This window comes from Carex rostrata, chromosome 22, assembly GCF_964058835.1.
Source record: "Carex rostrata chromosome 22, lpCarRost1.2, whole genome shotgun sequence".
Taxonomy (NCBI): Eukaryota; Viridiplantae; Streptophyta; class Magnoliopsida; order Poales; family Cyperaceae; genus Carex; species Carex rostrata.
Window position 1 is genome coordinate 4,612,849 of NC_135939.1, and position 15,978 is coordinate 4,628,826.

Below are 15,978 nucleotides of genomic sequence, written 5' to 3' on the forward strand. Positions count from 1 at the left end.
CCCGAAGTATTACCGAGTCGATGTTCAATCCGGTTCTGATAACATTGCAATTTAAAGTCAAAAAGCCCTCTTTTGGCACTGATATTGCACCAACATATTCTGCTACAAATTTACAAAAGGCCTCTTCTATAAAAGTAACTCAACAGAAGGACTCCGTTGTTTTTTTTATTAGACTTTTCGGCTAGCCATGGGCCCATGGATACTGACTGTTACAATTTTCATTGTTTCTTTTATTATACTTCAGAAACAGAACGTGATAGCTGTTTATATTTTGTTTTATCATAATATATTATGCGCTGCAATTACTGCTCTGGAACGATGATGCACTTGTTAAAACTCAAATATTGAGAAATTAAGAATTAATTAGATGCCATCGGGAATTAGTATTCGAACATGTTATTTCACTAGGTAAACCCCAATCTCGCAATAAACTTCACCTTTGTATTTGTACAAATATAACCATTATTTGCCATCCTAAATTAGTTATTCGACCCCATTAGAGTTTCAAATTTATCTTTTCTGACCATTTGAAAACTTCTGAAAAAACCTGATCACCTATCTCCTCCCCAGTGGCCCCTGCTGCAACTCTGATAACATCCTCAATTAGAGCGAAATTTCCCATTATATCCACATGGGCCCCACTCTGCGAGCCCCTCCCCTGCAAGAAGTTACTTGGAGGTGAATGGCTATATTCTCGTACAACAGTTTTGATACCAGCTGGGTTAAACCTGGTTTTACCCCGCCATCCTCTGGCACACATGAACCCGGCGCTCAGGACTGGTACAGTCTCATCTCCATCTGACAAATAGACCCCACCTTTTAGGCAAGGGTTGTTGGGTCCACCTTCTGCTGATGTGTTGATCTGGAAAGGTATGGAACACTCAGCTGATGAAGCCATCTTGTACACATATGCTCGTTCTGTTGGCACACCAACTCCATACATGGAGAATATTTCCATCTCAGGTGCATCAGGTAACCTATTAAAATATATTGCGACGAAATTAGCAAAGAAGAAATGTATTTTCTGCAAAAAATTGCAAATGATAGCCAACATTTCATCTCTAACAAAGCCGCCTACGCATTTGGAATATGTATCCCAAATAATGTGCATGTCACAAGTGAGCCTTGATGCTTACTAAGCTCAAAACTGATATTGACTTTTAACTTTCTCAAGTTTCATTTTTGCAAATGTGCCGAACAGCATTTGTAAATTGCAAATATGTAAATGTCAGATGTGAAATCAAAGTTGCAATAGAACCCATCAGAAAACACGCCCTCACATGTAGTCGTGAATCAAGCAATAATGCTTGCCTAGAGGGTTTCATATACAGATAAGAAATGAACACAGCACTACATAGGCACACTCACTTGGTCTCCAAGGGGTTGGACCAATACTTGTAGTGGCTGTACTTTGGGTCTTCCAGGTCATCAGCAATCCCATATGAGAAGTGGTCACTCCCACGACGCATCATTTTAGGAGCTATAAACTGGAGGAGGTCGAGAACTGAGCCGGCTGTGTACACCTTATAATCAGCCACAGCTTTCCTCCCAACTGACCCCAGCTCATGGTATTCTGTCCATACCTCCTGGCACGACGCATTTGAATCCGCCATCGCATTTCCTTTCTTGCTATCCTGGAATTTTGTTTTTGTAATGAGGCTATTACTAGTTTTCTATCAGTATGGTTTCGATTTTTATGATATTTTGAGATGCAATAATTTAGGCATTCATCACGATTGGACAATTGAGAGGCAAACTTAAATGTCAAATGAATAATTTACACTTTTGAAAGAATCGAAGTTTATGATAGACGAAAAACTTTGTTGGACAATTCAGAGGCAAATATAACAGTCCCTGTCGTTTGAAAGGGACGCCAGAAATTTTGCATTATCATTTTGCTTTGCCATTTTGGTGCTTGGTTGCAGAGGTGATTTTTAATTAAAAATAAATTGAGGCCTTACTGCACAGCAAGGGAAGATTATGGCAAAGTTGTGTTAGATTAAGGCTTAATTGGACGTCTATAGGGAATCAGTACTAGCATACCTTACAGAAAAGCTTGAACAAAATATAATATAGCAGCTAATTTTGAACTACCATGTCAAAAAACTTTAGAATGTAAAAGCAACGCTCAGCTGTTGATAGATACAGTGATAAGTCAAAATTTACAGAACCACACTGCCACCTTTGCTCGTAAAATTAAGTTGTACTATACTATGCTAACCATAGCATGCACAGTGCAACTACTAAACCATTCAAAAAGTAAGAACATACCCGAAAATCTAGTTGTTCTATGACTGATGAAGCTGCCTCTGCTACATCCTTCCCGAAAGAAACCATTCTCCCATAATTAACCCTCGGCCTCTCTACACCTGTCTTTGTCTTGTTTCCATTTCCATTTGGAGAACCATTGTTACCGTTCTTCTGTTGCTTTTTCTGGCCGTTGCTACACTCATACCCGTCTTCTGGGGCCCAGTCGAGGCCTCCCCAGATGGTGTCTCCACCTTTTGGGATCATTGACATGGTTGCATCCCATGTACGCGTCATGCGCATGACGTGCCGCAGTGTTTGTAGCCCAAGAAGGTCAAAATCCAGTACATCAGGTGCAAGAGCTCTGTTAGTTAGAAAGGCACTCACCTGATATTAAAATGCAATTTAAAGTAGAACTCTAACAATACTACAGCCAGTAATTCATCAATCCATTAGAATTTGAGATAGTTATTGCATTGCAACTGTTATCACATTTAAGTCCCTGAAGTCAAAGTGCATCAACAAAGTAAGTTAAATTTAGCCCACTATTGCTTAAAGAAATTTGAATTCCAATTGAGTATGGTAATTTAGTTGACACATATTGAATGCGCCAATTTAATAATGTATCGGCAAATATTTTGGGCAAGAAGAAATCTCCAGTGGAAGTATTAAATGGTAGGAACACTCACCAAAACAAAAGTATATATGCTTCAATTAGGAAAAAAAAATGAATTAACAATTCAGCAAACTATTTCTGCAGTAATAATTACATAGCAGTGGGAGATTATTTGGAATAATTATCAATTTTAGGAGGCCCTTTTTTTCTTTCCAAAATAAAAAGAAAAACAATTTCAGTACTCTATGATTTTGTTCTACATTGAAGTATTCCTCAAATATCACATAGTTGTCATTACCTAGCAACAGCAACATCTTTGGCTTCAGCAGAGAAAAGACCGGTAAAGGCTTTTGGAACCCCTAGAAAAGGTCCCCCAATATTCATCACAGCTTTAATGTGTCTAGCACACCAATCGGGCCCACCACCACCACCCATAGGAACCGGCGCTTCAACCCACTTCATGAAATGCAAGAAATAAAGCACACCCATGGAATGTGGGATCACCACCACTTTCTTCCCCCCATTTGTCGCAACCATTAGCTCTATGTTACTCTTTATTCTACTCAAGGATTGATCACGTACCTATCAAAATTAATTTTACAGTATATTTTCATAAACAACTTTGAGAAACTGATTTGAACGGAGTGAAGTTAAATTGACTACCTCCGTGTTCTGAAAAGATATCCTCCAATCATAAGCAGCCATGTACATTGTCTTCTCTTCATACCCAATGCGTGCCAGGTTGGCAATCAGTACTGCCCAGACGAAATAGCCAGGTACGAAATAATCAGCTGCTACAAGCCCACTTACGGGCCTCACCCTTATTCCTGGAGGGTCCAGTCCCGTCTCATTGTCCAGCGACATATGCTCCACCCAGCATGACGGCCTGAAAAAAATGTAATTCAGCCAAATTTGTGCAATTTATATTTTATTAATCTACCAGTAAAATACCACATCTTGTATTTCCCTTTTGCTAGCTTTTATTATTTTTTTCTTTTTTCCTTTTTTTTGTTTTGCTTTTTCCTACTTGCCAAGTAGTGCCATTGAAACAAGTACTTGTAGTCAAAGGCCGTTTCAAAAGCAAAACTGCTTATGAAATCATCGTGACCAGAACCGATTGCATGTATTTTCCGGTAATTTGATATGAAGAAAGAAGTTTTAGTTTTTTTTTTTTTTTTCCTATAAATGTTCTTATTTCGATTAAATCTGTATATAATATAAGTAAACTGTTAAGTCTACTGATGTTTGAATTTACACACTAAGTCAAACCATTACAGGAGTATTTAAAGGGATGTTTAAGAATTAACATTTCCCTTAGTCCCTACTTCCTACTCTACTGAGTGACCTAATTAATAAACTCTCTTTCATGCTCAAGAAAGAAACTTTTTGTTCACTCTGAAAGAGATGCTTCATTTAATTTGGAATTGTACCAGGTTGTAATAAATTAAACTACCCTGCTCTTTAAGTTACTATGATGCTTCAGCCTAACATCGTACTTTTCTAATTTCATATATTATGAAAAACCAATTCAACACACTTGAACTACTAATTTTCAAATTTAACTCTAAATTTCTCTCCCAAATCCCAACTTTCCTCGTAATCTCCTCCCAACGATAACAAACCAGAAAACTGAATTGCAAGGCATGCAAAACAATTAGAAAAATAATAATAATAATAATAATAACAGCACAAGTTTACCAAAACAAAACCCAACAAAATGACTCCAAATTAAAGATAAATAAACCCAAATTTATACATACCTCTTGTACACCTCACCAAAGGTACCGCCCCATAATCTCTTCCTAAAGAGCGCCTCTGCGCACTGGTGCCCCTCCCAAAGCTCCAACCCACCTGTCACAATACCGGGCACGAACACTACCGGGTGCTTCGCCCGCAAACCTTCCTTCTTCAACTTGACCCCTGGCGGGTCGGGCAGAGGACCCGTTATCGCCTCTGTCACGTATTGTGGGAATGAAGCAGGCATCGCATTGTACAAGAAGAGAAGAAACCACCAAGTCGAGCACACGAAGCCTATCCACCAACAACAACTATCGAGGCAAGACCACCTAGCCTTGCCACGCCGTACCGAATCCAGTACTGGTACCGGACTTGCCTTGCTACCCTTGGTCGAGTCGGCATCCGACTCATTTACCAGTACGGGTACAGGTGCCCGGTTCTTATCAGAATCGGCTGGCTTTCGTCGCCTGAGCAAAGACATGATCGGAGGAGATAATCAACCCACTGGAACCCTTAAACCCTAGTACAGGGAATTTTCTATTCAACTTCTTTGGTCATGGGAGGGGCACTGTGCTCATAGTTCTACAGAGTGGGGAAGCATCGAGCTTCGCTCGGGCGAGAGGGAGAGAGAGAGGAACAAACAAATGGAGCTGTGCTTAAATCGGACCGCCGTCGCGGGTCTTTATAACACGTGGAGGGAATCTAGGTGCCATTTGGTAACGTGGGGCCCGAAAAGGTAAGCAAGGGAAGAGAAGAGATGTAGCGTGTCTGTGTGCTTTTTGGAGCGAGGGATCGGCTGTTTCTTACTAAACACTGGGAGTGTGTAAAGCTGTTTTGCTTTTCCGGTTCAGTTTCATTCGTTTTTGGGTTGAATTGTGTATAAGCAACCATTATTTATTTCATTCAACATGCATGATATGATAGGAAACTACTAGATTTCCTGTTGCTCAAATCAGTATACTTATACTTGTGGGTTATAAATATGAATTGGGGATCAGCTAAAATCTCTAGCTCCAATTTCATATTCCTGAAATCGCAGAGAGATAGGAAGATGGAGATTAAACGAACTTGAAATCGGAGCTGAAATTGCAGCAAATTTGAAATCTATGAATATAAAGTTGAAATTGTACGATGCTTCAATTGCATAATTTTAATAAAATATCGTGTTATTTTATTTAATATTAGTGAAGTAATCAATCATCCTAATATATATAAAAAAAATGAACTCTGAGTTATACTTATGTATTAAGCATTATTTTTAATTATTTTCTTAGATTAAAAATACATAGCAACTAGATAAAAAAAATTAATTAACTCAATTATGTTATACCGGTATATATGTAATAACAACATGCTTCTGCAACTTTACATGTTATATTAAAAAAATAATCATCAGATTTATTTTTGTTTAACTCAATTATGTTATTTTATTTTCAAGAATACAATTGATGTCATTCAATCTCTAAATTGTTTTGTATTAATAATGATTTTTTTAGAAAATAATATTATAATATATAAAATCTACATAGTAAACCAGTTCTATACAAGCATTTATTATTCAATAAAATTGAGTTAAATTGTTGTATTCACGTTATCTATATGTGTACCGTGTTGAATACTTATTTCCTATATAGTCTAAAGACACCACATGTAACGGTGATTTATCTTCACAACACGTGTATGAAATACAGACAAATAAGAAATTTCACTCCTGGAAATTATCGAAAAGGATCGTACATTTTATGAGAAACTCCGCTCCTAGAAACTATCGAAATTAATTGTACATATTTATAACGAAGGTGACAAAAAGATGTTGCCAAATGTCAAATTTAAATTAAAAAGAATTCAAAACAAACAACGTAACAAAGAGGTTTTGTTTTATTTCATTTCATAAATTGGTAATAAATTGAATTTTAGTCTTAAAATTTTCAATTTGAATCATTAATTTCGAACTACATTAGTTTTACATCAATTTGAATAAGATTAAGATTTTAACAAATACACAACATATTGATAGTCATAAATAAAAGTAAAAGCTTCGATTTAAAACTCTTTGAATTTATTCAATATCAATAGTGCAGTTAATTATACAACTTATGGACTATAAGAAGAATTTGTATCCTCTACATTAACTCAAAAAAGAATATTTTGAGTTAATGCATATGAACCATTCGATCTGCTTTAAAATTCGTGCAAACTAGATTCACATTAATATTAAAGGGCCCCTAAATTATAGACTATGGTGAAATTGGCTTCATTTAAAATCAGACGGACAAAATGCGTTAACTCAAAAGATACTCTTTTGAATTAATACAGACGATGTAGACTCCTATAAGACCTCTTTTATGAATTTATACTAAATAAAGTATATCAAAATAATTACAGCATTTGAACGATAACTTTTATAGCACGAACAACATTATCGGTTGTATTAATTATGAACGATGTGCAATCCGCAGAAGATCTTGCCGTATTTAAATTAAATTAGTCTGGAATTTCATTTTCCCATGATAAATTTAAACGGAAGTTGGAAGAAGCATCACCGTGGGGACAACAGAACAGAAACGGTTTTGTTACTCGATGTCACAACAGGATATGTGGCCGTCTATCTTGAACCATATCTGACCATTAAGTTTAAATCGGAGGGTTTTGTTAATATGTTGTCATAATGACAGGATTGCAGCGGATGCAAAGTAGACAAGCGGGAGTAAGTTGGCGGTGCAGCACATGAACCTACCCGAGGATTGTTGTACAGTAGAGACGTGTCAAAAGAAAAGAGAGACTGAACAGAACGAACTCGCTTCACCCAGGTACCTGAGGTGCATTAAATAAATCTGGACCGTCATTTTAATTTGGCACGAATACAAAGGCCATCAGTTTACTTAGATTGCACCTCAGGTACCTTGGGGAAGACGGACTCGAACAGAACTCCCAGATATTATTTGCTCTTTTACTGAAATTGACAGATGGAAATAGAAAACGATGACCACCTGCTGTGATACATCCGTTAAAATAAAATCTAGAGCGGGTCATCACTTGTGGATTTTCTGACCTGTTACATGGATTATTATTTTGAAAGAACTAAGACTAGCGGAAGAGCGTAGGAGACGTATTCGCTATCGTCAAAAAAAAAGGAGACGTATTCGCATGAGATATCTCAAACTTAGCGCGACTTTACGGAAAACTTTAACAGTTTAAATAAGTTCTGCACGAATCTCAAAGCACAAATAATAAGCCCCCTGCGCTATCACCGAATAGACCGGACACGTCGGTCACGCAAAAGTTGAGATGTCTCAGAGGGTACGCACTCGTAGGAGACTGGAGAGTGGAGACCAAATTAGACCCCAAATCCGGCTTGCGGGAATCCCGCAGGAAATTTTTTATACATTTTTCGGTTTCGCCCTTTTCGAAACAACTGGGGTTGCCTTAGGAATTCGGATCCAATAGGGTACCGCACAAGGGAATCTTTTACAATGATTCCCTAATTGGTGGATCCGGACCGTTCTTTTAACTTGGCACAAATCTCAAAGCTTAAAAATACTGTCTCCTATTGCGATCCGAATCTCAAACCGGTTGAGATTTAATCTCAAACCGTAAAGTGAGGGTGATCCTCTACAATACTACAAAGGATACGGATTCGTTGCCTTAGTGGGATTCTACACTAAAGTAACTCAAATTTTGTGTGTAGATGAGAACCATCCGATTAGAATCGGGAACAATTCGGTCTGTGGTGAATGTACATATTCTTTCAATATTCGGATCAAAATTAGATCGGACGGTCGGAATCTAAACTCAAAATGTGAGTTATTTTAGGAGATCCGAAGTCACCAGAGCAAGGATGCCTTAACCAATATCTTTTTTATTAGTCTGCGGGTTGAGATAAAAACAAAAAAAATATTTTAGATTAAATTATTTTATATTTCTATTTATCATAAACAATTAAAAATATATTTATTTTTTCAAAGATGATGAGACAAAATTAAATTTTCTTGAATTAGTTTAATAATGTGCACTAGCTAGATTTCAAAAGATATTCTTTTACATTCTTTAGTATTATTATTAGAGTGAGTCTATGGTAATATGCATATTACGATTTGGCACCGTGCTACGGCTCTACATTCGAGTTTTCAAATCCTAACGGTCGATCCAAACCGTTCATCTTGTTCTCCGTATTAATATGTGTTTGGAGACCAAATTTTACATTTTTTGAAATTGTTTTACTATTTTTTTAGATTTATTGAAAATCACTGTTTTTGGATGGTCCAGAATTTTCAGATCAAGTGATTTTCTAAATATCTAAAAAAATAGTAAAAAATTTCAAAAAATGTAAAATTTGGACTCCAAATACATATTAATATGGAGAACAAGATGAACGGTTCAGATCGACCGTTAGAATTTGAAAACTCAAATATAGAGCCGTAGCACGGTAACAACCCATGATATGCATAGTACCATAGACTCACTCATTATTATTATGTTATTTTATTTTATTTTTAGAGAGAGAGCATGTCCAAAAGTTATTCTAACTTAAAAGAAGGCTATTTTATGGCGAGTGATAACTGATATGACCATCCTAGCTAGCATGCGTACACCGACTCCTATAAAAGATCAATTTATCATGTTATCTTGCACAAATCACTTCATTTAAGTAAAAATAAAACCTTAAATAATAGAGAGAAAATAATGTTGGATGCTATACCACGACATTAATAATAATAGGTGTAATCACGTGTTCATTTCACAAATAGAATCAAACACTTGTTAGTACTATTTTGATCTAACTTTCTTATATAAATTTTGATTGACATGATTCAAATTTTTATATATAAAATAATAAAACTTGCAACTTTTATACATTGGTTATTTTTTCATATTCACAATCTATCATGGTCAAAGTATCATATCAAATGATGAAAAATCTTATGCATAAAATTCATTTGACACACAATATTTTGATCATATATATCTTCATCATACTATAAGAATGGGACAGTATCCGTGAGAGTATTCGCGAGAGTATCGTTACGGATATTCAGTAATACCGATATACTCAATAAAAACATTTTTCTATCGATGTACTCTCACAGATAATCACTTTTTACTCTCACAGATACTGTCTCATTCTTGTAGTAATATATCAATACCAATTTAGCTGATTCAAAGTATTGTAATAATTGAGAAATGTTTCTCATGTCCCTTTATTTACAAGTAGATGAATAAAATTTCTATTATTGCTAAATTTTGAACTTACAACATCTCATATCAAATATACTTAGCCAGTTATGTTAGAGACTTACACTGAAAATATTATCTTAGCAACTATATTAATTAGTAATAATTCTCAACATGGTATACTATTATAATTATGTAATTTTTCCTATAATCATACATTTATTGCCGCACCATGTATGTTATAAGGACCAACATTCGTTGTTTTTCTTAAGTGAAAAGCAGAATTCTGCTATCTCTTTTTCTCTCTATCTCTTTTTAAAGAGAAGAAGAGAGAGAGGAGAGCGAAACAGAGAAGACAGATAGAGAGAAGAGTAGAAAACAACAGAGATTTGAAAAGTACCGAATCTCATTTCATGTACAAACATAAATTACTTTTTCTTCTAGAAATGCCATCTACCTTGCCTCACACACCAATCATATAAATCTGTTCATCCATTTTTTTTTTCCAAAACAAGTTGCTCTATGCTAATCCTCTAGAACTGCCACTATGCAGTTGTTGATTGACATTTCACCACCTAATATCGCAGCATGCCTCCCAAGGAGATTAAACTCTAATGGATAAGAATGTGAAGAAATTGATGGTGACAAAATTGATAGAAGATTTGTTGGGTAAGATTTGGGTACCCACCCGCGTCTCGATTGCAAAAGAATTAATACATAAAGACTAATTACCCATGAACAAAGTCAACTAATACTCAACACAGGCAGATTGACATCAAGCATGTATACAGAGTTAATTGACCTTATTAATTTAAAAAAAAAAAAAATTGATATGTGAATTTTTATAACTTTTGAGTAAAATGTCATAGATAATTTAAATTGAATTTCATTCCCAGCATGAATATTTTATACAATTGATCTCCATTTATATTTGATTTCTATAGTTTGGAAGTATGACTCCGCCTTAACTTAATATATTGAAATTACTCCATTAATTTCAAATAATTTGTAGAACTTTTATTTCTATGAAAAAACTTTAATGCCACTGATTGTTTACTGTACTAAAGCTGGCTCATCCATTATGTTTTTTTAGTTTACTGAATTAAAACTTTTATAGTACAGCTGATTTGTGATGTGTATGCTGTGTTGGCTTCAAAATATTAAAACAATTACCAACTTGAACAAAGTGTTATCATCAATGTAGCTTTTATAAATAGAGAAATCACATGTGTCGATCACGTGATGTGATTTGTATACTGCGTGATGTGGTTATTTGTATGATAGGTTGTTATTTACAAATTGATTCTGTCACATCACGTCATACAAATTGATTCTGTCACATTACGTCACGTCATGTGACTAATATTTTCAAAATTATTTCTTAATTATAATTTATTTTGTTTCAGTTTTATTTGATATATTTTGATATTTTTTTTGAAGTAACTTAAATTTGAAAATAATAATTAAATACAATCAATCACGTCACGCAAATAGCTAAATCACATGTGATTATGAATCCTGCTGAACATCAGTTTTTTAGCGAGAATTAAGACAATCTTCTTTTGCCTCCTTTTGTCCGGATCTTAATCCCCTACCCCTTCTGTAAAGCGCCTACCTCCTTCCTTTAGCTACATTTAGATATCTTATCTCCTGCTCCTTTCTTTATTTTATCTAACAATTTTTTCTTAGCGCGGATTAATATTCAGTTATGCGTGTTGGAGGTTGGACCGTTGGAGCAGCTGGATTAGAGAAAAAATGGAAATGAGACACCAAAAGCAACGCAGAATCAAATGTAGAAAAAAAACAAAGTACGCTAAGCTAAGCAGTAAGCACCAACTTCGTTACTAGAGTCTAGAGACATCTATAAAGGATCTGTCAACGTACAATAATTGTCTACTATCTCTAACGGGTAACGGCCAATTAAATGAGAATTTGTTATTAAAATGGTTATTATTAATGACATCATTAGCTGGTATTGACGACATTCCTGATGTATCAAATTTTACCATAAAAAAAAAAAAAAAAAAAAAATTTACCAAATCAACTTAATTGTTTTGTTTTTACAAAAACCATAAGAATCGAGATGCTATTTTGATTCTTTTTTTTTAGGACTGAATTATCATTTCGGTCACAGCCAATTTCACAGATATACGTTGAAAAATTGTGAAAATATCTCAGACCGAATTTCCATTTCGGTCCCAAAAAAAAAAACCGAAATGGCATTTCAATTTTTATGGTTTTTGTAAAAAAAAAATTATTTTGGTTTCATAAAATTTTTTTTAATTATGGTTTATAAAAAAAAAAATTCAAGGATTTCTGTGTTCATATGAGCATGGGATTATAGAATTTAATTTTCAAAAATTCCACCGGCAGAAAACATGTGGGAATATACGAGAATGAATTGTTCTGTTGCATTGCGGGAATTATCTAAAAATTTATAAACTTTTAAATTGTATGTTACAATTTTATTTTCGTCATTGTTTTGGTATCGTTAAAAATATAACATTTGACTTGATATTAAAATTTATTTTGATTCACTAATCTCAATGTTGCTATATGGAAATCGATATTTTTACACCATTATTATAATTTATTGAAATATTATTATGCAGGACTTTATTCAATCTATTTTTAAGAAAATGAATAGGGTGCTATATAGTAATATATATAGTAAGTTGCCACATAAGATTCATGATTAATGTTTTTTTTGTCAATTTCAGAAAAATATAAACTGCCCTGAATTTTGTATTAATATCAAAAAAAGTTTCAACAGTTTCATAATATATGCATTCATTTTCAACTTATTTCCGAATATGCTCAGATTAGAGAATTATTTTCCAGATTCAGTGTCTTTTTTCGGAAAATAATTCTTAAGTTTATAAAATTATGTTTCTGACACTGTTATTAAAACTAGACCGAACTAGACGAATGGATCGGAATTAATCGGACCCGGAACCAAAGCCGTTTCTGTTCGAATAAAGAACCGAATATGCATACAGACCGAAAAAATAAAATAAAAAAACCGGACGGTTTTCACAAAAACCAGTGACCGGTTTGAGTTGGTTCTTTCATTTTTCAAATTTTAAAATCTGAACCATGCATGCACTTCCAGGACCATTTATTGCTTTTACCTTTCCAACAAAAAAAGTAAAAAGCAACTATATTGAAATTTTTCAATTTATGCATTTATTTTTAACTTATTTCTGAATATGCCAAAATAGTAGAATTATTTTCCGGTTCCAGCGTTTGCTTCCGAAAAATAATTCTCTAGATTTAAAGATTCTCTTTCCGGAGATTTAATTTCCGGATTGGAAGTTCCGAAAAATAATTCTATGGTTTTATTTTTTATTTTTCAGTTAAATATAAAATATTAGAAACTTTGTAATATTTCTTTTAAAATAGATGGAATACTATATAATTGAATTTATTAGAAAGACTACGTCAAATAACTCAGATCAACATTTTTCAGGCCGAAATTTTTGCGGCTATAAGAAGAATTAAAATATTTCTTTGTGTGTTATTAAAAAAAAATATATATTTTGAATCTAAGTTATTAGTTTCAGTTCAAAAGCTACTTTCGACTAGATAAAGAAAATATTATCTAAGTTATCTCAAAAGCCGTCCTAAAATTTCAAGACCACATAATAATTGTTTTATAATTTCGCTTCTAAAAATCATTTTTTTGTTAAATTTTTCCAAAAAAAATTCCCTTATTGATGGCGTAATTCATATGTACTCGAAAGAACAAAATTTGCCTTATTCAAATCGAGAAATGACAATGATATACCGCTTCAATTTTTGCTGCTCTTTTCTCCTCAAAAGAATAAAATGGAATTTTGCAAGATATGATATGGCCTTTCTTGATTTACGTGAGAATACAAACAAAAATCATGATAAATTGAATAGGAAAAAGCCATTTGTACATCTCGGTCGAATAATGAACTCTATACCCGTTAAAAGAACGAGACAAAAAAAAAACCAATAAAAAATGGAAAATGCATTTAGTCAAAGTGCACTAGGCATATTATTTTACAACACTTATCATTTTTTTTCCTTTTTAAAAATTGACGTTTTGGATACTTCATATTTATTAATGAGTAAGGCTATGGTACTAACCATAATAACAAATGAATAGTTCTTGTTCAGTTCGGCAGGGTCAAAATTTCATAATCGAGAATAAGTAGGATATAATTCGGGAATAATTTAATACCACAAGGAAGCAAAAAAAAAACCAAAAAAACCTTTAAAAAATCACGTTTTTTCTGCATTTTATTCGTAAATAATTCGTGATTCACATTTTATATGCGTTTTATCGGTGTTCGATTCAGAAATGTCAAAAAAATGAATTAATCGCGTATCTAGTTACTATGGTACTATGTATAATACATATTAATCCGTAATATAAATTAATTTTTCATTATAAAATTTAAATAATTGATCTGAATCATATAATATGCTCTCCATATGAAAAATGTAATAGTATGTCAAATTTTACCTTTTTATTAGATTTATTTTATTATTTTTTAGGTAGATAAAAAAATTGATCTAAAATTTCTAGACTATTAAAAAAGTATTGATTTTCCACCTACTTAACAAATAGTGAAAACATTCTTAAAAAATTGTAAAATTTAGTTTGTAAGTACATTTTTTATATGAAAATCATATTAAACAATTTAAATCGATTATCAAAATTTTGAAAATAAAAATATTAAATCGTAGTACAAACTAATTTGTGCTATGCATAATACCATAGCCTCACTCTTCATCAATTATAAAAAAAATTGAGTACACACATGAAGCAAAAGGATAATAATTTAACCCTAGAATAAAAAGAAGTCATCGCCAAATGCTCCACACTATTCGGATATGTTAGTACAAAATCTCGTTCTTTTACGATCAATATACGCCAACAAGAAGTTAATAGAGATTTTTTTTTTAAACGACCTGTCAAGTGTCAAGTGTCAACTATCATATTACCAATTTTTTATGAGATGTTGAATTGTTTGATATGTGTTGGAATCAAGGTTCTAAATAGCGTGCTATAGCGTTTTCAGACCATAAAGGCTATAGCGCGCTATTCCACACTATAGCGGCGCTATTTGATAATAGCGTTTTTTTTAATCAGTTTGCTATGACGCGATAAATGCTATTTAAACCTTTGATTGGAATATCTCTATTTCACATATCAACTGAAATTTCAAGTGACTATAATTTTAGCAAAATGGAAGCTTGTATAATGCAAAATATTTTCTGTCCAACCCCAAGAACCAATAGGTGATTCAGTCACTTGACAATTAAACTATTTTTTAACAATTGGACTATATATTTTTCGATTTGGCACCAAGCATATTATTGTAAATTTATAAATTGTTGCAAGTCCAAAATATTATAGTTTCAATATAGAATTTGTAATATGCTGATTGGTCAATTGTTAAGTTTCTCAAACTAAACTATAAAACATGAACTTCAACACTATGTTTAGGTTATTTAATTTGAGATCTCCCATAGTTTTCGATTTGGGAGCAAGCATGCAATGATGCAAGATTCAAACAAAATTTCACAATTTAGATATGAAGGTTTAAGGAGATGGAGCTGTAGCACAGTTGGCTGGAAATAAAAGTTTTAGGACTGTGACTATTCAATGATCGAAAGTCCAAACTCAGCTCACGACTTCACAGTTAGGGGAACCCAGCTTAGTCCCGGAGGAGGGAGAGTCAACTGCTCCTTCCTGAATTTTAAAGTTTTATACAAATTTATAGATTTGGTTCGACTTTGCTGCCCTCATTTGGAATTTTATTTGTCCCTCTATAATTGGTAATTAGAATAAAAAGTTAAGTTATTAAAAATTAGAAGTCAGAGCATTGGAAATTAGAAATTAGAGCATTGTTCTTTATCGAATATCCGATTAGCTAATGAATTTGAACCTAATTAACTATTCAAATTCAATTTGTTATTTTTTTGTTCATCCCTGACAAAAATTCTGAATCCGTTCCTGCTTACAACGCTACAAAAATTTCACAAAATTAAACAAAACAAAAAAACAAAAATGAAGGTTCAAAATTGTACAATTTTCTTGAAGGAAACGCGCGCATTCCTAGCTACTTTTTGGCTGTATTTCACATATGACAAATAAAAAGAAAACGACAATGTCACTAATACAAATAATATGATTTTTATTTGTTTATTATGAATATTTTTTTTTGCAT

General features: G+C 33.3%; 1 protein-coding gene across 1 annotated transcript; it reads right to left on the reverse strand.

Moving 5' to 3' along the window:
- Positions 1-344: 344 nt before the first annotated feature.
- On the reverse strand, positions 345-5,425 carry LOC144573861 (phospholipid:diacylglycerol acyltransferase 1-like). The gene is made up of 6 exons (XM_078323630.1): positions 4,624-5,425; positions 3,527-3,749; positions 3,162-3,445; positions 2,272-2,611; positions 1,369-1,634; positions 345-977 (listed from the first exon to the last, which is right to left on the reverse strand). Exons 1-6 carry the CDS (start codon positions 5,079-5,081, stop codon positions 497-499), a joined length of 2,052 nt encoding a protein of 683 aa, XP_078179756.1. The 5' UTR covers positions 5,082-5,425; the 3' UTR covers positions 345-496.
- Between the last annotated feature and the right edge of the window lie 10,553 nt (positions 5,426-15,978).